The sequence below is a fragment of a genome, unplaced genomic scaffold (assembly GCF_019419815.1).
Source record: "Pyrus x bretschneideri cultivar Hongxiangsu unplaced genomic scaffold, Pyrus_bretschneideri_v1 Contig15, whole genome shotgun sequence".
Lineage (NCBI taxonomy): Eukaryota > Viridiplantae > Streptophyta > Magnoliopsida > Rosales > Rosaceae > Pyrus > Pyrus x bretschneideri.
In genome coordinates this window covers 2,143,009-2,169,651 of record NW_025999446.1, presented here as the reverse complement: position 1 = coordinate 2,169,651, position 26,643 = coordinate 2,143,009, and the positions used below count along the sequence as shown (strand labels likewise).

At 37.2% G+C, this 26,643-nt stretch overlaps 2 protein-coding genes across 2 annotated transcripts; one reads left to right on the top strand and one right to left on the bottom strand.

Annotated features, from left to right (window-relative positions):
* The first annotated feature begins 883 nt into the window (after positions 1-883).
* Positions 884-3,694, top strand: LOC103959559 (putative wall-associated receptor kinase-like 16). Its single transcript, XM_048580282.1, has 3 exons — positions 884-1,893; positions 1,974-2,138; positions 2,336-3,694. Exons 1-3 carry the CDS (start codon positions 951-953, stop codon positions 3,544-3,546), a joined length of 2,319 nt encoding a protein of 772 aa, XP_048436239.1. The 5' UTR covers positions 884-950; the 3' UTR covers positions 3,547-3,694.
* Positions 3,695-22,622: 18,928 nt separating this feature from the next.
* LOC125475442 lies at positions 22,623-26,259 on the bottom strand. The gene is made up of 5 exons (XM_048580169.1): positions 24,325-26,259; positions 23,992-24,206; positions 23,592-23,900; positions 23,418-23,523; positions 22,623-23,315 (listed from the first exon to the last, which is right to left on the bottom strand). Exons 1-5 carry the CDS (start codon positions 26,257-26,259, stop codon positions 22,623-22,625), a joined length of 3,258 nt encoding a protein of 1,085 aa, XP_048436126.1.
* Positions 26,260-26,643: the final 384 nt, after the last annotated feature.

Here is a 26,643-nt window from a genome sequence, read left to right as displayed (position 1 = left end):
ATCATCCTCGGAGCAAAACCCAACCAACCTTGACCCCGTTAGACCACCGTAGACGATGAATCAACACTGGGAAGCTTTAGGCACCAGCCAGCTTTGTGGGCAAAATTGACCATCTTCCGTCCACTTTTGGACTTTATGGCAGGTATGAAAGTTATTCCTCTCATTGAGATCTTCATTTTTGTAATTTTTGAGAATTTTTAGAAATAGTTGAATTTTCTGGCAAGTTGAGGTGGCCGACCGCCACTCACGGCGACGCGTGGTGGCGCGTGGCCAGAGGACCGTCAATGCTATGTTTAGGATAAATAAGATGCCTGGAGTTCAGTCCTGAGAATCGTATGACGTAGATTGATCGTTGGAACCTAAATTCTCTACAATATGTTAAAAGGTCATTATATGAATTGACAATCTGATCGTTGGATCGTTACCAAACTTTAATATGTTATAGTACGTAATATTTGAGAACCATAGAAACTGTTGACCGTCACAACGGATTGAGAATCCGATTTATGGATCTTCCCAAATTGAATTTGTAAGTTCATAAAATAAAATGTTGACCGTCACTTGGTTTTAGCAATTAACGGAGATCCGACCGTTGGCTCGTAATGAAACCTTAGAGAGCGAGGACATGATAATTACAGTCCCGAGTTGTAATGGTTAGCGTATACATAGATATAGTTAGTGTAACATAAGTACTAGGTAATGTTTTCTTGTCAGACTTACATTGTTTGATGATATTTATTTTGTCCGATTGTGAAAATGAACCACGTCCACGAAAGAATTAATAACACGTCATATCTAAGTAATGCAGGTATCCTCTCCAAGGTTTGCTCAATCAATTCACAAGTCTCCGCTCCAAGTCTTCCCCTCCAATTCTTCCTCTCCAAGTCTTCCTCCTCCCTACCAATAAAAGGACCAAAACATCTCATTTTTTCAACAAAAACTTAGAAGCCATGACCATGAGCAAACAAAAAATGCTTCTGCAACCTATCATCCTCATAATAGTAATAGAGGTACTATTAGCAGCAGCCACTTCAGCCCAAACACAATTAACCTCTCCACCTCTTCCTTCTCCTCCTCCTCCCGGTGAAGTAGAAGTCAAGCCGGGTTGTCAAGACAAATGTGGGAATGTTAGCATCCCGTATCCATTTGGTACAAAAGAGGGCTGTTACTTAAATGAGGATTTCCTCATTACTTGTAATAGCACACATTATGACCCCCCAAAACCATTTCTTAGAAAGAGTCATTCGATTGATGTCACAAAAATATCCGTAGATGGGAAGCTTTACATTACCCTATACCCAGCCGTACAATGTTACGAAAAATCAGGCCAGCCGATTGACGGCTTTACCAATTTTCTCACTCTTTCCAGTTTCTTCATATCAAACACCGAAAACGTGTTTGTCGCAGTTGGTTGTGACACCCATGGGTACATTAAGGGAGACAAAAATGGAAACTACGGATACACTGGTGGGTGCACTACAGTGTGTGGCAGCATTGACTACGTTGCCAATGGTTCCTGCAGTGGTATCGGCTGTTGTGAAACACCAATTGCTCAAGGAATGACTTCTTTCGAGGTGAGTGCAACGAGTTTTAAAAATCATTCGAATGTGTACTCCTTTAATCCTTGCAGTTTTTCCTTCGTTGTCCAAGGGGGCAAGTTCAACTTCTTCTCCAATATGTTGTGGTCGGATTATTTGATAAATACACAACTTCCGGTGGTACTCGATTGGTCGGTTGGAAATGAGACCTGCGCTAACGTTGTTGAGAAGAAACAAGTGCCGAATTACACATGTCAGGGCAACGCAACGTGTCTTGATGTCGAGAATGGATCCGGGTATCGCTGCAAGTGCAACGAAGGTTACCAAGGGAATCCATACCTAAATGACTGCTATGGTATTTCTATTTCACTTTATTAGTACTACTAATTAAAATAATATGCTTAATTTCTGAGCATGGGTTATGTTGTTTTGCAGACATTGATGAATGTGAGGTTCCAGAGCTCAATACATGCAAGCAAAAATGTATAAATACAGAGGGAAACTATACTTGTTCTTGCCACAAGGGGTACCATGGTGATGGTAGAAAAGACGGAGAAGGCTGCACCCCTGATCGGACCTTTGTTATCCAAATTGTCGTTGGTAAGCATGTACATATATGGTAACAAGTGATTAACAAGTGATTCAATGCTTTTCTACATGTTTTTAAAGAATCCAAACTTCGTTAGAGATGTGATGAAAAAGATGGTCGGCACATATGGTCCAGATAGCAATACATACTCAGTTCATTTGGTTATAACTACGTACCAGGGTTTACAATTAATTTGTTGGATATGTAGGAATCGGCGTAGGCCTCGTGTCCCTATTCATGGGCAGCTCTTGGTTGTATTTGGGATACAAACGATGGAAGCTCTTGAAGCTAAAGGAGAAATTCTTCAAGCGAAATGGAGGGATCATGCTACATCAGCAACTTTCAGAACGGCAAGGATCCTCTCATGAAACGGCAAAAATCTTCACAACAGGAGAACTTGAGAAGGCCACCAAAAATTATCATGAGACTAGAATCATTGGCAAGGGAGGGTTCGGTACAGTCTACAAAGGAATTTTAGCAGACGGCCGAGTAGTTGCAATCAAGAAGGCCAAAATGGTAGATCAAAGCCAGACAGAGCAATTCATAAATGAAGTGGTCGTACTGTCCCAAATCAACCACAGGAATGTGGTCAAGCTTTTAGGTTGTTGTTTGGAAACCGAAGTCCCCCTACTAGTTTATGAATTTGTCGCCCATGGAACCCTGTTTGAATACATCCATAACACAACCAAATCATCCAAATTCAACGCGCCTTGGGAAATTCGTCTACGGATAGCTACAGAAACTGCTGGCGTGCTGTCATACTTGCACTCTGCAGCTTCTGTTCCTATAATTCACAGAGATATCAAGTCTACAAATATACTCTTAGATGAGAATCTCACAGCCAAGGTGTCTGACTTTGGAGCCTCAAGATTGGTTCCATTGGACGAAGCTCAGTTATCTACAATGGTGCAAGGAACTCTCGGGTATTTAGACCCGGAATACTTGCAGACAAGCCAGTTGACTGAGAAAAGCGATGTCTATAGTTTCGGAGTTGTCCTCGTCGAGCTACTAACAAGAAAGAAGGCACTTTCGTTTGACAAGCCGGAGGAAGAGAGAAATTTGGCAAAGTATTTTCTTTCAGCACTGAAAGACGACCGCTTGCTGCAAGTTCTTGATGATTGTATTGTGACTGAGGCAAACGTTGAGCAGCTTAAGGAAGTTTCTAACCTTGCAAAGAGGTGCTTGAGAGTAAAAGGTGAAGAAAGACCAACAATGATGGAAGTTGCAATGGAACTGGAGGGCTTGAGAAGGATGGTCATGCATCCATGGGTTAATGATAATTCCAATTTAGAAGAAACTGAATGCTTGCTCGGAGAAATATCAATGGAAACCATTAGTAATGAAGGAGGTGGCGAATCAAGTTCGGGGTTTCATAATATGAGGAACCACGTTGTATTACCAGTTAGTGATGGGAGATGATCGTGCCAGTGAACAAGTATTGTGCTTTTTTTGCCTAATATTCCATGGAGTACTTATGTCTATCATTTAATTTCTTTAATTACCTTGTTTAATTAATATGGAGTAAATGTAATTTTGCGGTGAATGGAAAAAAACTGCTCTTAATGATTGTATCACATGGAGTTCCTTTTTTTCCCCTTCTCAAACTACATTCATTGTTTCGTGATGCACTTTTTTTTTTTTTTTTTTAACGAATGATATTTATATACATTAAGGAGGTGAGCTTAGTCTTACAATAAACTAACAATAGTGTTGTTCAAATACGCATTTGGCGATAATCAAACTTAAGACCTCTTACTTATAAATAAAAAAGAATATCACTAGACATAAGTACCAAACGGCAATGCAGACTCAACTCATAAATGAATGATCAAAATCAAAATTTTATGTAACACCAGGATTACTCTTAAATGAGCACCAAAAATTAACTGACTAAAATTTAAGGGTATTTAGCTATAAATTACTTAAAATTACTGATTAGGCATATATTTCTGGTTTGAACTTATTTTTTTATTAGGTCAAATTAGAATCTTCTATAGTTTTTCTATATCATTTAGATTAAACATCTATGCCTTTTTAAAGTGCTTTGACCAATAGTCGCCTCTATTTTTTAAAATTAAAATAATTTTTGAATTTATCTCTTTATCTGCATGATGCACTTTTCCTTATTTAATGGAGATATTAGTAATTAAACTATATTTTATATTCTTCCAAATATGTTTTTTTCGATCACAGTTTTTATTTATTTATTTATTTTATTATGGAAACATTTAATATTATTTCTTTTTCCAAATTGTTTTTTTCTTTTTCAAATAGTTGGTGATCAACATAAAAACTCCGTGTAATTTTTTCAATTTTTTTGTGAAATTATATTTTTTTTTGCTGTTTTTTTAAGTATAGTTGTTGACGAATTATTATTAGGTACAATACATTATGTATATATTATCTGCGGGTACATTTGAATTTACAAAAATCATTAATTGGTATGTTTATTTGCAATTTTGGTACGTTTGATTTGAGACATATAATTAATATTGATACATTATTTTTATTTTGGTACGTTTTATTTTGTACACATTGTGTATTGGTACGTTTATATTATTCTCAATCCTATTTTCTCATAACGTACTAAAACAAAAACTTATTTTGGTACGTTTTGACACACCCTGACCGAGATCAGGGCGTGCTTGCCATCACGTGGAGGTGACGTAGCCATGTGCACAGTGCGGAAGCTACTAAAGTAATAACGTAAAAGTACGAATAAATAAAAACTAGCATACATAAGGTCAAAGTAATGAGTGCTAGCGTAAGTGAGACACAATTTCAGAGCAGAAAACCTAAAGCAGTCCAAACTAAAATAGCGTTACAACAGGGCACCCGAAGGTGGACGTACGCTGGTGATCGTCTGTCAGAAATGCCGGGAAAGCCCTCTGGGAAACCACCAAACCAACTGAACAACTAGAACCTGGAGGGGCGCAAAACAAAAGCGTGAGTGGGCAAAAACAAAGCTTTTCAAAACCCGTTTAGCAAAATAAGTTCTAACCCCTCGCCGTAAAACCTGTATACTTCCCAGAATATAAACATATGCACGCATAAATATATATATCAACCATGCTCAAGAATATGCCATGCCAGGAACTCAGAATGGAATGCAAGTGCTCAGGTATAAACCATATCAATAACATATAACTGGCAGCCGGAGTCACCTAAAGTGACCTGTACGGCTGAATCTAGAGCTTAAATCTCAATCTCAATAACTAAACCTGCCCACGAGTCGGAACCACCTATAGTGGTCTGTACGACAGGCCTGGGTGTAATACATATAAATGCTCTAGTGCTACGATCATGTGAAGGCTGTGCGAATAGTCGCGGGTCACTTACGAGTCGGAACCACCTAAAGTGGTCTGTACGATAAGACTGTGCACCTAACTTGGATCTAAGCTGAGCGTATGGTGCGGGAGGTGAACAACACGTGAAGGACTGTGCCCTACTTTGGGCGGGAGCACTAACATCGGGGGTGCAGGTTATGAGCTCTTTAAGCATCTTTAATCACTATTTAATGCAAATATTAAATAACGCTTACTTGGCACTTACCTGTGCATCCACAGCACCAATATATATATATATATATATATGAACATATAAATGAATATGTATAAACAAACATATATGCAACTAATCATGCATAATAACCACTAATATAAAAGGAATGACATATAACTAATAAACATTTATATAAATTTCTGGGAAAATATAAGTATATAGGTATATACGGAAAACCAAAAGCCCACTCACTGGTATGTGGAAGGGTCGTAGCCCCCTTGCCCACGCGCAGGCACGTGCCTGGCACGCTGACGGCGTCAACTGACACCGTAGGGAATATTCCGTTAGTTCTAAATGATTCCGTCAACGGCGTCAGGAATATTCCATCAAACTTGACGGAATATTCCGTCTTCTTCCCCGGCGAGACTCCGGTGCCGGCGCCGGAAAACTGGGAAATCTTTAAAACGTCCTAACTCCTTCATTTTTCAACCAATTTTCACGATTTTTGTACCAAAATGACGCCTAGAACTAGGAGAACAACGATATACCACTTTTAAGGGTTAAAAACTATGAGATCTCACCTGTCCACACAATCCAAATCCGGCCAACTTCGAACACGGCGATCCCGATGCCCAAATCCTTCAAACGAACTACTCCGAGACTCCTTGGGACCTCACCAAGCTACCTACGAGCTTCATTTCCTCTAAAATGTGAGAATTTACGTTTGCATGAATAGTACTCAAATCGGACAACTTCGAATCGACGTGAAAACGATAGAGTTCTCACCTGAAAATGGTATGGTTGCACTCGCACGAGCCTCACGAGCTCGAATATGTACTTGGTTCCTTCGATCTGTGGGTGTTTGATGGGTTTTGGTGTATGTCCGTACGTTTTCGAAGGAAGAGGAAGGGAATGGGGCTCGGGGAACTTACAGGGAAAGGGACAGAAGGTGGTGCAGGTGTGGGAGTGTGTGTGTGGCCCAAAGACATTCCAACACAACACCAAAAACAACCAATAACGTAAAGAGAACGAACTAGGGGTAAAAGTGTCTTTTCACACATACGTTTTCTATAATTTCGGGACGGGCTGTCACAACCTACCCATCTTAATAGAATTTCGTCCCGAAATTCAAAACAACCAAATATAACCCCTAGTGACCAAAGAACAACCTAGGATACAAATCCCTCATCCGATCTTCCGTCTCCCACGTAGCTTCCTCCACGGAATGATTCCTCCACAAAACTTTCACTAAATTCACCGTCTTGTTCCTTAGAACCTTTTCCTTCCAATCTAGTATCGTCACTGGTTCCTCGTCATAAGTCAAATCTGGATTAATCTCCAAGGGTTGTGGAGGTATCACATGAGATGGATCAGCAACATAATGTCGAAGCATGGACACGTGAAACACGTTATGCACTCTGGCTAACTCCGGAGGCAACTCCAACCTGTAAGCTACCTCACCAACTCACTCTGTGACCATGTATGGTCCAATATACCTGGGACTTAACTTGCCTTTCTTCCCAAATCTCACTACACCTCTCCACGGTGAGAGCTTCAGAAATACCCAATCTCCGACCTCATACGCTCTGTCCGTAGCATGCCGATCTGCTAAGCTCTTCTGCCTGTCCTGGGCTGCTTTCAGGTTAGACTTAATTACCTGAACATTTTGAGTAGTCTCCTCAACAATCTCAGGACCCACTAAGACTCTTTCTCCAACCTCTGACCAACACAACGGTGTGCGACAAGCTCTACCATATAATGCCTCAAATGGCGCCATGCCAATACTCGAATGAAAGCTGTTGTTGTAGGCGAATTCCATCAAATCCAACCGTTGGTGCCAAGCATCACCAAACTGCAACACTGAAGTTCGCAACATATCTTCCAAAGTCTAAATAGTTCTCTCTGATTGTCCGTCCGTCTGAAGATGATACGCCGTGCTATAAAGTAGTCTCGTACCCAAAGCTTCCTGGAAAGCCACCCAAAACTTAGATGTAAATCGTGGATCACGATCCGAGACAATACTCACAGGGATACCATGATACTTCACAATCTTCGAGATGAACAACTCCGCCAAACGACTCAAAGAATACTTCTCCCTCACTGGAATGAAATGTGCCGACTTAGTGAGCCGATCAACGATTACCCAAATGCCATCAAAACCATTATGTGTACGCGGAAGCTTGTACACAAAATCCATGGTAATATTTTCCCATTTCCACTCTGGAACGGGAAGTTGCTGCAACAACCCAAACGACTTCTTCCTTTCCGCTTTAACCTGCTGACAAACAGCACATCTACTCACATACTCAGCTATCTCCCTCTTCATACCCGGGCAATAATAGAATGGTCGAATGGTATGATACATTTTAGTAGCTTCTGGATGCATGGCATAAGCTGAGATATGTGCTTCATCGAGAATTTCTTTCTTTAACTCCAAGTTATTAGGCACGAACATTCTTCCCTCTTGCATCAACATGCCATCCGAATCACGAACTCTGAGGTCTCTCCTCCTTCCTTGATCTCGAGCTTGGATTAGTTCTTGAGTCTGCTCATCAGTTATCTGAGCTGCAAGCACCCGATCAACTAAGATTGGCCTAACTTGAAAATTTGCAAGTAACACCACTTCTCGATCTTCTGCTTCTAACCTCATTCCCGTAGAACGCAAGTCCGCCAAAAGAGGAATATGACTCGCATACAACGCATTAATGCGGCCCTGAGACTTCCTACTAAGTGCATCGGCAACTACATTTGTACGACCAGGGTGATAATCAATCGTGCAATCGTAATCGCTGAGCAACTCCATCCACCTCCGTTGACGAAGATTAAGTTCCTTCTGAGTAAAAAGATATTGAAGACTCTTGTGATCTGTAAAGATCCTACATTTCTCTCCATAAAGGTAGTGTCTCCACAACTTCAACGCAAAGATAATAGCAGCCAACTCCAAATCATGTGTAGGGTAATTCAACTCATGGGGTTTCAATTGTCGCGAAGCATAAGCAATCACCCTACCATGTTGCATTAACACACATCCCAGACCATTCAAGGAAGCATCGCTATAAACCTCGAAATCACCACTATCGTCGGGGAGTGCCAAAACCGGTGCATGAGTGAGACAATGCTTCAACTGCTGGAAACTCCGCTCACACTTATCATCCCACTCGAATTTAACATCCTTCCTTGTCAACCTCGTCAGTGGTAAAGCAATCACGGAAAAATCCTTCACAAATCTCCGATATTACCCCGCCAAACCAAGGAAAATTCTCACCTCAGTGACGGTTCGCGGTTGCTCCCAATTCTCCACAGCTGCGACCTTCTGAGGGTCCACCAAAATACCCTGAGCAGAAATGACGTGCCCCAAAAACGCAACTTGGTCTAACCAGAACTGGCACTTACTGAACTTAGCATACAATTGGTGTTCACGGTTTGAGGCCACGCAAGTTGACAGTTTTCACGGTGCTCTGGCTACCCTTTTTTATTTTTCCGGCAAAACGGCAAAGTGATGGCCGATGCCACCACTTGGGCTTTGTAGCCCATCATCCTCGAAGCAAAACCCAACCAACCTTGACCCCGTTGGACCACCGTAAACGACGAATCGACACTGGGAAGCTTTAGGCACCTGTCGGCTTTGTGAGCAAAATTGACCATATTCCGTCCACTTTTGGACTTCATGGCAAGTATGAAAGTTGTTTCTCTCATTGAGATCTTCATTTTTATAATTTTTGAGAATTTTTAGAAATAGTTGAATTTTCAAGCAAGTCGGGGTGGCCGACCGCCACTCACGGCGGCGCATGGTGGCGCGTGGCTAGAGGACCGTCAATGCTATATTTAGGATAAATAAGATGCTTGGAGTTCAATCCTGAGAATCGTATGACGTAGATTGATCGTTGGAACCTAAATTCTCTACAATACGTTAAAAGGTCATTATATGAATCGACAATCTGACCGTTGGATTGTCACCAAACTTTAATATGTTATAGTACGTAATATTTGAGAACCATAGAAACTATTGACCGTCACTACGGATCGAGAATCCAATTTATGGATCTTCCCAAATTGAATTTGTAAGTTCATAAAATAAAATGTTGACCGTCACTTGGTTTTAGCAATTGATGGAGATCCGACTGTTGGATCGTAATGAAACCTTAGGACGTTGTTTTAGAAACATATTGTAGATCTTTGAAGTAACGGATCGGAGATCTGTGAAGCAGATCTTCCAGATTGTATGACGTAGGGATGTGTTTTGTGTAAATTATGTATTATATCAGTAAGAACTCTGAGACGTGATTTGATAATTGGTCACATGCGATGATAGTTCGTGATGTCTCGATATTCGTGCGAATGAGTCATAGCGCGGGCCTAAGGTGAGTGGTTCTTTTCCCTTCTATCGTGTATACACACACACACACACACACACACACACACACAAGATTGACATCTCCACAAACGTTTATAAATTGAATATTTCATATAATTTTTGTGAATGCTTTGGCAGACTAGTGCGAACTACGAATGGCTTGATCCCTGTTTAGGGTACGTAGGCAGTCTAACAAGACGTTAGATGCAACCATACAATAAACGAGACTAATTAATTAGGACAATAGCCTTGTTTGGGGAATTGAGCAATGCGAAGGATATTGATGGAAAATGTGAGATATAAATCAATATGTGAGGAATCAAGGAAATGAAGTAAGGAAACGTAAGTAATGATGGTTAATTAAATTAGTGTCTAGTTGAGCTTATCACCGATAATTATTCTCGAAAATAAATAGTTCGGGAGTAGAGCGTTATAGATTGTGCATTTTACGCCATATTATATATATATATATATTTATATGTACTTGAAAATGCTATGGTATGGGTGAGTTTTAGATTGCATCATGGCATATCCATATGTATATTACCGGCACATAATTATTGTGAATGCTTTGAAGTGCGAAGGTGAACGCATAACGCACAAGTAAGTTCAGGTGAGTATATGTTGTGAAATGTGAGATGCATGGTTATGATTACATTTTATTTGAAATGATGAGGTTATGACATGGCTGCATTTATGTTTTAGGTAACTCCGACATTGTCGTACAGGTTGCAATAATAGGCAACTCTGACACTGTCGTACAGGTTGCCTATAAGTCGTACATGCGGTATTAGATGCATTTAGAGCTCATAAACCTGCACCCCAGTGTTAGTGCTTCTACCTGTGGCCAGGGCACAGTCCTTCACGTGATGTTCACCTCTTGCATCTTATGCTCACCTTGAATTCAAGGTAGATGCAGAGGCCTGTCGTACAAACCATTATAGGTGGTTTCAACTCGTAGGTGACTCGCGATTATTCGCACAGTCTTCACGTGATCGTAGCACTTGAGAGTACTTATTTACACCCAGTCCTGTCATACAGACCACTAGAGGTGGTTCCCACTCGTTTGCAGGGATATTTGATGAGCTATTGATTCAGTCGTACATGTCACTATAGGTAACTCTAACTTATGTGCTAGCATTGATTGATGAGATATGGATAAGTCATAGAGGTCACTATAGGTGACTCCGACTTATGTGCTATCATTGATTGATGAGACATGGATAAGTCGTACAGGTCACTATAAGTGACTCCGACTTATATGCTAGCATTGATTGATGAGATATGGATAAGTCGTACATGTCATTATAGGTGACTCCGACTTATGTGCTAGCATTGATTGATGAGTTATTGATTCAGCCGTACAGGTCACGTGAGGTGACTCTGGCTAACATGTTGATGAGCTATTGGTTCAGCTGTACAGGCCATAATAGGTGGATCCGATTGACATACCATTTCATATTGATTTATTTCACTTGGGTTACTTATTCTTGTTGAGATATTTGACACGGCATAACTGTGAGACTGTTATTTTGGTTATGGTTTTGAGTTATAGTCACGCCTGTTATTTATGAGAAATTATACAGATGTTACGGCGAGGGGCTACTGCCTTTGGTAATTGAAATTGGTTTGAAAAGTTTTGTTTCACTCACTCACATTTTCTATTTTTGCACCCTTCCAGGTTCTAGTAGCAGAGTTCCGTATCGACGAGGATTTGTGGCACTTTTCAGTACAGATGTCTTCTTATGATGGTATAATCATTATCTTACCTTATTGTACTATACCTATGCTCTGTATCACGCGTGAAATGGATCCAGACCCGCTCACCGCGCACTCATGTACTTAGGCACTTTTAGATTTTAATTTATTCACATTTTATACATTATCACACTTTATGACTTCGTCACTTTCCAGGTGTCGGCCAACACGCCTTGATTCAGGGTCCTAGTAAACATTCCGGGTCGGGGTGTGTCAGTTTTATTGTTACATCCCACATCGCCCAAGGGAGTGGATCCTGTAAGTCTTATATGTATATTCCTATCTCTACCTAGCATGAGGTCATTTGAGAGCTCACTGGCTTCGGGTTCCATCAGTTAAGCGAGTAGCGCGCGAGAGCAATCCCATGGTGGGTGACCCACTGGGAAGTTCTCGTGTGAGTTCCCAGTAACAAAACTGCGAGGGCGTGGTCAGGGCCCAAAGCGGACAATATCGTGCTATGGTGGTGAAGCGGGCCCGGGATGTGGTGGACCCCAGGCCCGGATGTGACAATTTGGCATCAGAGCCAATCCTTGGGCGGAAGTGTGGTGATGAGGACAATGGGCCCCTAAGGGGGTGAATTGTTACATCCCACATCGCCCAGGGGAATGAATTTTGTAAGCCTTATATGTATATTCCCATCTCTACCTAGCACGAGGCCTTTTGGGAGCTCATTGGCTTTGAGTTCCATCGGAACTCCGAAGTTAAGCGAGTAACGCGCGAGAGCAATCCCATGATGGGTGACCCACTAGGAAGTTCTTGTGTGAGTTCCCAGAAACAAAACCGTGAGGGCGTGGTCGGGGCCCATTGCGTGAGTTCCCAGAAACAAAACCGTAAGGGCGTGATCGAGGCCCAAAGCGAACAATATCGTGCTACAGTTGTGTAAGGGGCCTAGGATGTGGTGGACCCCGGGCCGGGATGTGATAGATTTAATGATATTTTTTTATCCACAATTATCCAAAAAAACATCAATGGAATTAAAGAAACTGTAATTTATGATTTAACAAGTCGATACCTTTAAATTTCAACCAGACAAAGAGATGAAATAAGCAGGCCTATGGATTAGGGGAGTATGAAGAAAAATGCAAAGATAACTTTAAATTAATTTTCTAAGTAAAACATAAACTAAATTCCTCATCACTTATAACGACACAGATTATCACCCTCATAACCATTTCTTACAAAAACTAACATTAAGATTACAAACATATCCGTGGATGGGAAGCTGTATATTACCCAATATGTTACTTGTAAGTGCTATAACAAATCGATTGTCATCATAGATGACATTAAAAAAGTCTTCCCTCACTATGCCTAAAATGTTAACCAGATTATACATTGACAACAAGTTCATGAGCATTGGTTGTGACAACAAAGGATTCATAATCGGTATATTAATTCAAGGGTTCAAATAAAAGAGGTCGTCACAAATCTCAAAATGAGGACTTTAAGAGAGCAATTCTCGTTAATCTTATCAGTATTTATTTGATATCTAGGGGTGGAAAAAAGTACCAAATATTTCAAACCGAACCGAAAAAATACAAAACTGAAAATCTTGAAAATTTTGGTACCCAATAACGAACCGATCCCAAAATTTCGGTAGAAGAATCAGTCTAACAGATTCATTCGTTTGATAATCCTAAACCGAACTGAAATAAAAAAAATATTATTTAATTTTAAATATATATTTGGAATTATAACAACTGTCGAATTTGGTTGAGATTTGATCTCAACCATTAAATACAAATAAAACCCTCACTCAGACTCAGTCTCTCTCTCTCTTCGTCTCTCGACCTCACCACACCCTCCTCACCGATTTCTCTCTCCGTCTTCGAATTCGGCCACACCCACATCACACAGACCTATCACCTCTTTGATCTCTCTCTTGACTTCTCATCTCTCATTGTGGAGCCTTCCTTCACCACATAGAGCCACAACCATCGCTCTCTCTCTCGACTGAGTCTTGACCTATCAACTATCACCTCTCTCATCTCTCTCTCGACTTCTTCATCCAGTGCACTGTGCACTGATTCTCCCCCAAATCAGATAAATTTTGGAATTAATTTTGGATTTGAAATTTAATTTAGGGTTCGAATTATAGATTAGGGTTTGTGAAATTTGTTCATGTTTTAGAATGGATGTTCATGATTCCAACCCTAATTTAATTTCTATATTTATGTTTACTAATAAGTTAGGCGATCTTTTTGGATGATAAGTGCAGTGGGAAACTTTATGCCTCTTGAATAACTGGGAGTTTGGCATTGTTTTCACACTAAAATGTGCGAAAAATAATAGGGGAAATATCCTTTCTATACTTGGCCTCAAGCATTTTTGCTAGATTTTTTATGTCAAAACAATGTGTTCTTTCGCCACTCGTCTTGAGAGATTGTGTTATATCTTTTGCTGATTAACATTAATTTTAAGGAAAATTAATGAAAATGACTTGAAAACTTTGAGTTTTAACGATAAAGACAAAATAAAGGGTAAAGTGAATAGTACCATGATTGACTTTTTAGTATAAAAATATGATTTTTCGTTAAAATAAATAGTACCGATAATTTTTCGTTAAAGTTTCATTAATTTTATGGATATGTGTAAAGCTTATTAGGTGTCAATTATGTTGTATCATGTTGGTATGGATTGCCCTCTACATGCATATATAAAGCTTATTTGGTGTCATTTATCTTGTGTCATGACCAAATTCTGTTCTTATGGAACTTGGGGTTCTCATGGAATTTGGTTTGATTTTGTCTGCATTCGTTTTTGCTTGGTAGTGGGCTCTATCTAACACCAAAACCCCCAAATGGGAAATGTTTCTCTGCAATTTTTGGCTATGGTCACTCTCTATCTAGGCTCTCTCCCTACAACTTGTCTCTGTATTTTTTTTGTTTCAGTTTCCTGATGCAAGTTTTTATTTTGGTCTTGTTCTGTAATTTTTTGGGATTACAGATAGAATTTTAATCTAAAAGGTTAAATTTTAGGCCAAAAGCCCAATATGTCAAGTTTCAGCCCAATAGCCCAAAATCAAAATTTAATCCCAATTTGTCCCGAAATCCCAAAAATATTTCGAGAATCCTGAAATTTGGAATTCCCAAAAATTTAGTTTGGGATTGGTCTTGAAATTCCGGTCCCGAAAAATTTCGGTTTGGGATTTGGGATAATAGTTTTGGTTTGATATCCCATACTGAACCAGCAATAATATCTAACGAGCACATTTGGATAAAATGATTTTAAATAAAATGCTTAACCTAATGATCATATTAGAAGTTGGCCTGCAAAAACTAAATTAGCGAGTTTAGCATCTCATGACTTGTAAATATATGCATTTAAAACCGAAACAAGATTCAAACCATCCCTCTTCTGTAATGTTTATTTCTTTATTCAAAATATAAGATCAAAACAATCCTAAAAGAAACTAAAAAATGGTTGCCATTGCTAAACAGTCCTCTCAAAGTTGTATGTGCAATCCAAATATTACGCAATTCTTTCAATTCCCGAACCAAATAAATAAATATAATTCAATCTCGGCTAACCCACTTTGGGCCGGGCCTTTTGCCAAACAAACCTGGGATTCAAGTTTGTTTTACTATGGGCCGAACCCATAATCTTACTCAGCCCAACTCCATTATTTTGGGCTCAAACACACTCATACAAGGATATACGAGTAAATTGTAGCCATGATCTCTCAATTTTAACTCAATTAGAGCAATGATCCCTCAACTCATGAAAATTTGCAACTATGGTCATTTTCGTTAACTTCGTTAGAACTTCCGTCAAAATGAGTCACATACCATGCATGTGAGGTTGAATCAAGAGACAAATATGGAAAATCAAATAAGAAAAATTGTATCAATGGTCCCTCAACTTTAATCCAACTAACTTTAACTCAATTGGAGCAATGGTCTCTCAACTTTAACCCAATTGTAGCAATGATCATTCCAACATAACTCATTATGATAGAATTCTAACGGAGTTGACGAAAAGGATCATAACTACACGTTTTGATGAGTTGAGGGATCAATGACAATGAATTTTTAGTTGAGGGACCATTACTCCAATTTGATTAAAGTTAAAGGAACATTGCTACAATTTAACTCAAGATGTACCTATGGTTATGAAGTAAATGAGGCTGTTGGCGGCACCAAAAACAGAACAAAAATGGTGAAGCTTGAATGCATGTGTGAATAATGGTGATATGTGACAGGAAAACAACAAAACGAAAGCTGATGAAGACGACAAATGGAGTGTATCTCATGGCCTTGCTCTCTTCATGTCTCTCTGTGTGCTATGTCTTCTATCTTTGATAAGTATATTCAACTAATTAATTTGCAATTTGATTCATGCTTCAACTAATTAATCTGCAATTTGATTCATGCTTATCTATATAATTAATTAATTAATGAAGTTGGTGAGGCAAACGTATGGGAACTCGTCATTTGCCTTCTACTTTAAGCTTTCTCATTTTATATGATTAAATTGCGAAGATTCCTCAGGTCCAAGTTTTAGGTTGCATCCAAGTTTTCACCCGCAAATGTTCAGAGTTCTATTTTTTCCCATAAAAACTAATATTTTAAGATGGAATCAAATCTATTTTATTGATTTAGATAAAAAAATTATAGTTTAAGCGACTAAAAATATTAGTTGTATATGATGCCCAGTGTTTCAAGTATCCTTCCGAAACATCTCCTATATAAAAAAGTGAGATTTATAAACTTTTTCTTTGTCTTATCATGTAATTAGTTAAGTCCAATTAGATTCAAACATGGAGATCCTTCAAACACGGCAATAAAACCCATCACAATTCACATTTGCTTAACAGATAATTACTTTGGTTGATCGGCTACTACATGCCAACTAATATAATTGATTTCCAATCTCTTATTCGAACTTTGTGACTAATTCATCTTTTACTTTCAATTTAAACAAGATTAGAAATTTGCATTTGTTTCTTCATTCAACATACTTCTGATTTAGCGAGTATTCCAAAATCCGATACACCAAACAAAACCCTAACACTAGTAACCATTGCAACAGCTTTGGTAGGTGTAGCCGACTGCTCGGCGTGTAGTGTCTTTAAGCAGGGACGGTGATTTTAATGAATTTTTTTTGTAGTTTGACCTGGACAAACTGGTTGTACGTCTCACCAACTAATTCCAAAGTCAGCCGCTTTTAACTCCGAAGACTTAAGACTTTGTGATTGCTCCCCCAAGCCATAAGTTAAAGTTATGGTCGACTCTTTCAACCACCTTAATTCCCAGTAATGCCTTGAAGAACTCGGTTTGTTTTGTTTCATTAACATGTATAGTGAGAGATCCATCTAGAAGATGCGTACATTCAGTAATCCTCAAGTTCCATAGAAATCGAGGACGTGATAATTACAGTCCCAAGTTGTAATGATATAGTTAGTATAGTTTAAATATTAGGTAATCTTTTTTCGTTAAGACTTACATTGTTTAATGATATTTATTATATTTTGTCTCTGATTGTGAAAAATGAACCAAGTCCACGCAAAAACTAATAACACATCATATCTAAGTTATATCAAAATCGCAAGTCTCCTCTCACTACTACAATATATGCTATCACCGGCGGAGGAAAAACCGACGAGAAATCAAATTTCTGTCGGAAATTTGGCACAAATCCGACATTAAACAATGTAATGTCGCATTGGAATAGCGACACTATTGCTATTGTCGCGAAAGGGCTTCAGTGTCGCTTTTTGGGCTTAATCCGCCACTACACAACGTCGGTTTAAAGCGACACTAACTTTAACGTCGGTTTAAAGCTATGTATACTTACACATTACGTCGGTTTAAAGCAACATGCATCAGCAATTTAATTGTAAAATATACAACCTACTGTCGCTTTTAATCGACATTGTAATAAAATTAAATAAATAAAATATCCCTTAAACCGACGTTAGATAACAATTAAATAAATAAAATATAAAATCTAGTAACGGTCTTAACCGACACTATCTTTGTTAATAATAATAAAAATAGATGGACAACTGCATGCAATTTCAATTAATTCCAACTAAAATAAATTATATAATCAAAATAATAAATTTTAAGATCTAAATAAACATTAACGAAAATAAATAACAAGAACAGTAGTGCCAAACTGTACATCTAACATTCCACATAAAATACAAAAAGTCATCTGTCGTAACAAACACTAAATCTGACATTACAAACATAACATAAAAAAACAAAAAGATAGAACGATTAAAGTGTCATATTTAACCGACAAGAAAATGAACCAAATAAACTACCCAACCGAATCTGCACCTGAACGTCGTCCAGATCCTTCTGCTTGAGAACCTTCTCCTTGAGATCATCCTCCTTGAGATCCTCCTCCTTAAGATCCTCCATCTGATCGAAAAATCCTCGACAAGTCCACATCAAATCCAACACCCGCAAGCATTCCAGAAAACCCCCCAGCTGGAACTTTAGGACAAAATCCACTAGGAGCAGCCATCTTAGGTAGATATACTGGCACTTGATAAGGCAGCTGCTGCATGTATGGCATGGGTGGCTGCTGCATGTATGGCATGGGCTGCGTCGGCTCGGATACATAGGATATGGAGGTTGCTGATTATGGCCAGCATACGGATATGCAGGGGGAGGCTGACTTTGGCCCGACTGTTGAGGAGGCTGACTTTGGCCTGATTGTTAGGTTCCCGGGCTATACGGTGGTTGTGGCTGAAATCTTTGAAAAAACCACGCAAACAACTGATTTTGCTTGTTCTCTAGGTCCGAAATCCGTTTATTATTATTTTCATCCCTCATTTTCAACTCATTATTTTGAGTCATCAACAATGCCATTGAACTCTTAGATGATCTCCTGGAGGAAATTGATGTAGAAGATGAAGAAGATGCATAGGACACCATATCAGGAGTCACACCATGACCGTATCCTCTGACTCTATTATGCCTCTCAGGACCCATAGTATCAACATAAACTTGGGTCCTAAGATCTTCATGATCCTTCTGGCCCGACTCAATCAACGTTTACAGATTGCTCTCCATTGTTGCCTTGCATTACAATTTTTAAAAACAAAAATTCAATCGTAAAACAGAAAAATAAGCCATAGATAATAAAAATTAATAAAATGAAATACGAACACGAAAAAATCAATTACCTTTGTACGCTCCGATGTTTCATCAATCCATGTTTTATCTTTTCGTGTATGACATTCACGAAAAAAGGTTACAGGATCTGCTTCTTTCCCATGCTTCTTCCGCTTTATCAGAAATAAAATTTCATACAAACAATTTTAAGCAACCCTCATACTAAAAATAAAATTTATAACTATAGATTATTTAAAATTAATCATTTCTTCAAAATTTACAATCCATACATATTCTTCCCGCACTCTTGCAAAGGATTTTGTACCAGTAGTATGGTTCATTGATTTTAATCCCCGATTAATCTTATTTTTTTTAGCAACCTCCTAGAAAAAAAGAAGATTATATTAGGCAAATTTAAAGTTATAACGAAATAAATCATGTAAGGTTTACCCTTGTTTTGTCTCTATTCCAATATGCCAACAAATCATCCCACTAGGCAGGAATCACATCAGGAGGAGGTTGGCTGCGCACCTCTTCTGCTCTTTTAGTATAATACTTTTTTTTTAACTTATTTCTAAACTCTTTGTGCGCATGCTCCACAATCTTAAGCGTCATATGACGGATCAAAGGCATTTTTACTATATATGGATCTTCAAAAAAAATATTTCCCTACATCCATAAAAACCAAAAACAAAAAAAATCAAGCTAGTCAATTATTATTACAATCATTGACTTATTCTTCTATTTTCAACCAAAAATAAAAACACCTATACCTTTATTCTATTCCAAAAAGCTTCCTTATCTTCTTTCGTAACCTTACGCCAATCTTTCTCCAACGGGAGATTTCTATAGTCTCTAACCTCCGCTGCTACATGTTTTGAAAAAGCACTAGCATTATCACTAATGCATTTTCCGGACGAATCAAACGAACAAAGCTGTTTCGTCCATTTAGGAATTGAGGGTCCACGCCTCCGTTGAGATGTACCTTGTTAATACAAAAACACTATTAAAAACCAGGAAACAAATGTATATTTTCAGTTTAGGCATAATAATAGTTCAAACACACACAAAAAAATAAAAATAAATACTGAGATTAATAACAATTCAAAAAAGAACCAGCATCACCCTCGTCCTCTTCCAAATGAAGTTCCTCAGAACGTTGATCTTCACGAGAATCATCCATAGCAAAATTTAATGGAAGGAGAAGGAATATGGTTGAAATGGGGGAAAGAGTAAGCCTGAAATGGGGGAAAGAGAGGGATAAAACGAGAGAGAGAAGTGGAATCACGGAAGTGATGGGAAATAAAGGAGATTAAATATGGATAAAAACTTAGCGTCGAAATATGAACACATTGCGTCGGTTAAAATCGATACAAAGTCTGACTCGACCTAGACACACGTAACCTGACATACTTTTGACTGAAAGCCTGACATACTTTTCACTGGAAGACCATTGCGTCGGTTAAAACCGACGTTAGCTTGCATAGCGTCGAAGTAAGGTCCTAGTGCGACGCTTAAAACCGACATTATATCTGACTCGACCCATCACAACGTAGCCTGACATACTTTTGACTGAAAGCCTGACATAGTTTTCACTGAAAGGTCAGTAGTGTCGAAATAAGGTCACATTGCGTCGGTTAAAATCGACGTTAGCCTGACATTTTCATAGTGTCGAAATAAGAACAAGTTTATGTCGAAATAAAAACAAATTTGCGTCGAAATAATAACAAATCTGTGTAGTGTCTCTGACAGAAAGACCATCATAGCAGGTAGTCTCGAAAGTGGATAATTTTACATCGGTTAAAACCAAAGTAAGCCTGACCTAACATGACAGTGACTGACAAAGTTCTTCCAATCCATTTCCCCGTGCAAAAAAATCCGGGAAAATTCCCGCCCAACATAAAAAAAAAGTTTTAACTTACAAAAAAGAGGGAACAAGCATAAAAACAAAAACAAAAACAATAAAAAAGTTTAACCCAAAATTAAAAAATAATCAGTTATGTTATCTCATATCATATTTTAATAAATAAATTTATTAAGTTGAATCAAATTTTTTTTGCACTGTAATTGTTATTTTAATTTGTTGTTATTTTGATAATTTTTTGTTGTTATTTACTAGAATGGATTAGATGAACATAATTTGAGTTGTTATGAGAAAATGGAATGAACTTATAATATTAACAATATTAAATATTGTTAAATTAACAATATTAAATATAACATAAACTTATATTGAATATATTAAATATTAAACATAACTTAAACTTATATTAAATATTGTTAAATTAACAATATTAAATATAACATAAACTTATAATATTTAGTAATATAAGAATATATTATGTTAAATTACTTTTTTTTGCACTCTAATTGTTATTTTAATTTGTTGTTATTTTGATAACTTTTGGTTGTTATTTACTAGTATGGATTAGATGAGCATAATCTGAATTGTTATGAGAAAACGGAATGATTAATATTTATAAGCATTTATATTAAATTAACAATATTAAATATAACCTAAACTTATAATATTTAGGAATATAAGAATATATTATGTTAAATTAATTTTTTTTGCACTCTAATTGTTATTTTAATTTGTTGTTATTTTGATAACTTTGATAACATTTGGTTGTTATTTACTAGAATGGATTAGATGAGCATTTCTCAAAAGTTTAAACCTTGCCAATGTAAGTCAAAGCTTGCATTTTATTCCTTTTACAAAATCTTCAATTTTCATTGATCATCATGACATAAAATCTAGTGTAAATATTTTAAATTGAAGATCAAATTCATCCATTGTATTCATATAGGTTCAAAGAGTGTGGCTGTAAAAAATCATCAAAATCGAACTTAAAATAACCATTAAATCGTCATTTTTTGTTGATAACCATCGAAAATTTTTGTCCCGTTACTTGATCTCATAATGTTTGTTTTTTGCAATTTTTTGCATATACGATCTCGATTTATATAAAAACATGTTTAACAGTTGGATCATTGAAATTAGTTTCGTAGAATGCGTATCTCATCAAAACGATAGATTCACTAACACTTAAGAGTTTATTCATACTTTCATTAGGTATAACATAAGATTTTGTGGTATCCACTAGTGCAAATATTTTAAATTGAAGATCGAATTCGTTCATTGTATTCATATAGGTTCAAGTAGTGTCGCTATAAAAAATCATCAAAATCGGACTTAAAATAACCGTTAAATCGTCATTTTTCGTTGATAACCGTCAAAATTTTTTGTCCCGTTACTTCATCCCAGAATGTTTGTTTTTTACGATTTTTTTCGTATACGATCTCGAATTATATACAAACATGTTTGATGGTTGGATCGTTGAAATTAGTTTTGTATAATTCGTATAATAATTATATATATAATTATTATAGTTTTTAGGGGTGTAAAACTGTTAAATTAATATATAATTATATATATAATTATTATAGTTTTTAGGGGTATAAAACTGTTAAATTAATATATAATAATTATTATTAGGGGTATAAAACTGCAAATAATAAAAAATAATCGTCCTTATTTCGCATTAATACATATGATTCACAACAGGTACCTTGTGTCGAAATAGGCTAATATTGCGTCGCATAAAACGGACGTAACGTTAACATTGCATCGAAATAGGCTAAGGTTGCGTCGGTTAAAACCGACGCCAAGTCTGACACAGATGACATATGCCGTCGGTTAAAAGCAACAGGAAACAAGAAAAAAAAAACAGAAATATAATTTTATGATACGATATCATAGCATACCAAATGAAACAGAGTCTAATTAATACAAAAAATAATTAATATATTTATTCCTTGTCATCATCTGTTAGCTCATCGTCGGCATTGGCATGATTAACGAACCCGGTAGGCAACGCTAATGATTCAAGAAAGGGAGTCTCTTCCACGCCAACCCTTGTATGGAAATTTTCATTATCAAGAATTTGATCATCCAAGTTCGGCATGGCATAATCATCAATAGCATCACTATCCTCTAATACATCAAATAAATCTCTTGGCTGAGTTCGAACAACTACGTGCCAATCTTTTTCAATTGTGTCCTCCACGTAAAATGCCTGTAATGCTTGTGATGCTAGTATGAAAGGATCCTCTTTAAATCCCAATTGATTGAAATTCACCATAGTAAATCCATATTGATCGGTCTTAATTCCTCGTGGACTTTCACTATTAACCCATTCGCACTTAAATAACATCACAGCTCGACCCCTATCTCCTGCTTCAGTAGGACCACAATATTTGACCTCGAACATATCTACAACTCTGCCATAACAATTCACTTGCCTAATTGCTCCAAGAACATTTGCAGGTATAAAGACATCACAATTTTGATTCTTATGCTTATCATCCACAGATTTTATACGAAATCTAAATCCATGAACAATGTGACTTTTGTATCTACTCACAACCCTACTAGGATAATTAGCTAGCCAATGCAAGTCTTGAGATATCACTGTGTCATTAGCATCATATCTTGAATTCATCTATAATAAGTATGAAGATAAAAATTGACAGAATAACTATAAACATGTTATAATTAAAATGCAAAACAATAAATAAATAATATGATTGTTATATCAACTCACATGTTGCTTGAACCATTCTGGAAATTCTTTCTTGCTTAGCTCCTTAATTTGTTGCATAGTTAACCTTTCTCGACGATGTTTAGTTTTCAAGAATTCCTCATGTTGCCTACACAATTATGTCCAATTTAGATAATTATTTTTTCAAAGTTAAGATGTATGATTAAACGTTCTTACCTTCTAAATGGGCTAACTTCATCACAATTATTTAGAATGTATCTATGGCAATGATCAAGAACATTTAGATCGAGCTCCACATTTTCTCCTGAACCCATATAACATCCTTTCGAGTCAAAAATTGATAACCCACCAGATACTCCACATCCAATACCATCTTCATTTCGGCCTCTACAGGTACGACGAGATTTAATGTCTCTAAGATACATGGAACAAAAGGACAAGCACTCATCCACCAAATATGCTTCAGCAATAGAACCTTCAGGACAACCCTTATTACGAACATAGCGCTTCAGTGTTTGCAAATACCTACAATTATAAAACGAAATACAAATTATTATAATTATTAATTAAAGTTATGACTACAATTGTAAAAAATTTATAAAAATTTATTCATTACCGTTCAATTGGATACATCCATCTATATTGAACAGGCCCTGCAAGAGCTGATTCATCTGCCAAGTGAACTAGGAGGTGCACCATTATATCAAAAAATGCAGGAGGGAATATTTTTTCAAGTTGACATAATGTCAAGGCAATTCTTGAATTCAGTTGCTTAAATCCTTCCTCAGACTCCTTCTTACTACACAACTGTCTGAAAATTGCACTCAAACTCTAATAAAACCATAGTAACAGCTTTAGGCAAAACCGGGCGTATTGCAAGTGGGAGTAACTGCTGCATTAAAACATGGCAATCGTGACTTTTCAATCCATGTATTTTTTGTTCATTCACCTGCACACATCGCGATAGATTTGATGAATATCCATCGGGAACCCGAATAGTAGACAACACTTTACAAAACGCAGCTTTTTCTTCTCTTTTCAATGTGAACAATGCTGGAGGTCGAAATGTTCTATTTCCTGCTCTACATGGGTGTTGACTATGTCTTATTTTCAAGAATTCAAGATCTGCACGTGCAGCCAATCTATCTTTAGACTTTTCTATATCTAGCAATGTTCCCACCACACTATCACATATATTCTTCTCGATATGCATAACATCAAGATTGTGTCTAATCAACAGATGCCTCCAATAAGGTAGTTCATAAAAAATAGATTTCTTCTTCCACTGACTGTTACTACTTGTACTGCTCGAAGTTCTTCTTCTGCGTTGCCCAACTGAAGCATCTTTGTTTGGTTTTCCAAAAGTAGATCTTAATGTAGAAAGTTCTTCGAGACATTGTAAACCAGTCCACTGCCTTGGTGTACTACGATGCTCTCGACGACCATTAAAAGTGATGGTTTGCCTTCGAAACCTATGATTATCTTCAAGAAAACGTCGATGCCCCATATAACAAATCTTACGACTCGCTGGCAAGTAAATAGATTCTTTATCATGCATGCAATGTGGACAAGCTTTATAGCTATGTGTACTCCATCCTGACAACATTCCATAAATTGGAAAATCACTTATAGTCCATAACACGGCAGCCTTCATCGTAAAACTTTGGTTGGAATACGCATCATAAGTGGGAATGCCCACCTCCCACAACTCATTCAGCTCGTCAATCAATGGACGCATGTATACATCAATCTCTTTACTAGGACTGCGCGGTCCTGGTATTAACAGAGACAACAACAAATTTGGTTGCTTCATGCACATCCAAGGTGGCAAATTATAAACAGAAAACACCACATGCCATGTGCTATGATCATTCCTCATTTTCCCAAAATGATTAAATCCATCACTGGCCAACCCTAATCGGACATTTCGAATTTCTGACGCAAAATCCGGATATAAATTATTCAAATGCTTCCATGTTGGAGAATCTGAAGGATGTCTCATAAATTCATCCTTAGGACATTCAGTTGCATGCCACCTCATATGTTCAGCCATATGCTTCGACATAAAAAATCGTTGCAATCGTGGTTTTGAAGGAAAATACCACATAACCTTAGCTGCGACCTTTTTCCTCGAGCTATCCTCTGCATTGGTAATTTTATATCTTGATTTACCACAAACCGAGCACACGGTCAAATCTGAAGTATCTTTCCAATAGATCATGCAATTATTGGGACATGCATCAATTTTCACATACGACAGACCCAAGTCATTTATAAGTTTTCTTGCCTTATAACAAGATTCAGGCAAACAATCCCCTTCAGGCAACATTCTTTTAATTAACTCAAGTAAAGTGGTGAAGATCTCGTCAGGCATTCCCGCTAAACACTTGATCTGATACAGTCTTACAACTGCTTCCAATTTCTTAAACTCCTTACAACCTGGCCACAAATCTTGATCTGCCTCTTCAAGCAACTTAAAAAAAGTTTGCACCTCTTCTGGACGCCTTTCCCCAAAAGGGGGTTCAATAGATGGCCCAACACCTTCTTCTGTTAATGGTTGGACAAATACATCATTAAGAAAATCATGCATGCCAATCACCTCATCTCCTGTTTCTTCTTCTCCAATTGCCACATTTTGCTCTCCAATGTTTTGCTCACCATGATGTCGCCAACAAGCGTTTTTATAATCTTTATCCATATCATACAATATGAGATGTTCGACAATAGTGTTCCTAACAAAAGTATATCGATTACAACATCTTTTGTAAGAACATCTAAACTTATTAGGACCAACACCATTTGCAACTGCTTGATCCAAAAACAAATTAATTCCAGTTGTATACGCTTCAAAATTTCGGGGTATTGTCAACCAACTCTTGTCCATGTTTTACCACTTTACGAAGGCAAAATATTACGTTGACACTAAGATGCCTACAATCTTTCAATCCCTATCATGTAGGCATAACTATCAGAATTTTCAATTTCTATCTTTCACCCCTCGAACTCTATCACGATTGCAATCTTTTAATTTTCAACACCTATTATAGTAAAAACAAATTAAAATAACAACAAAAAGTTATCAAAATTATGCTCATCTAATCCATTCTAATAAATAACAACCAAAAGTTATCAAAATAACAACAAATTAAAATAACAATTAGAGTGCAAAAAAAATTAATTTAACATAATATATTCTTATATTCCTAAATATTATAAGTTTAGGTTATATTTAATATTGTTAATTTAACATAAATGCTTATAAATATTA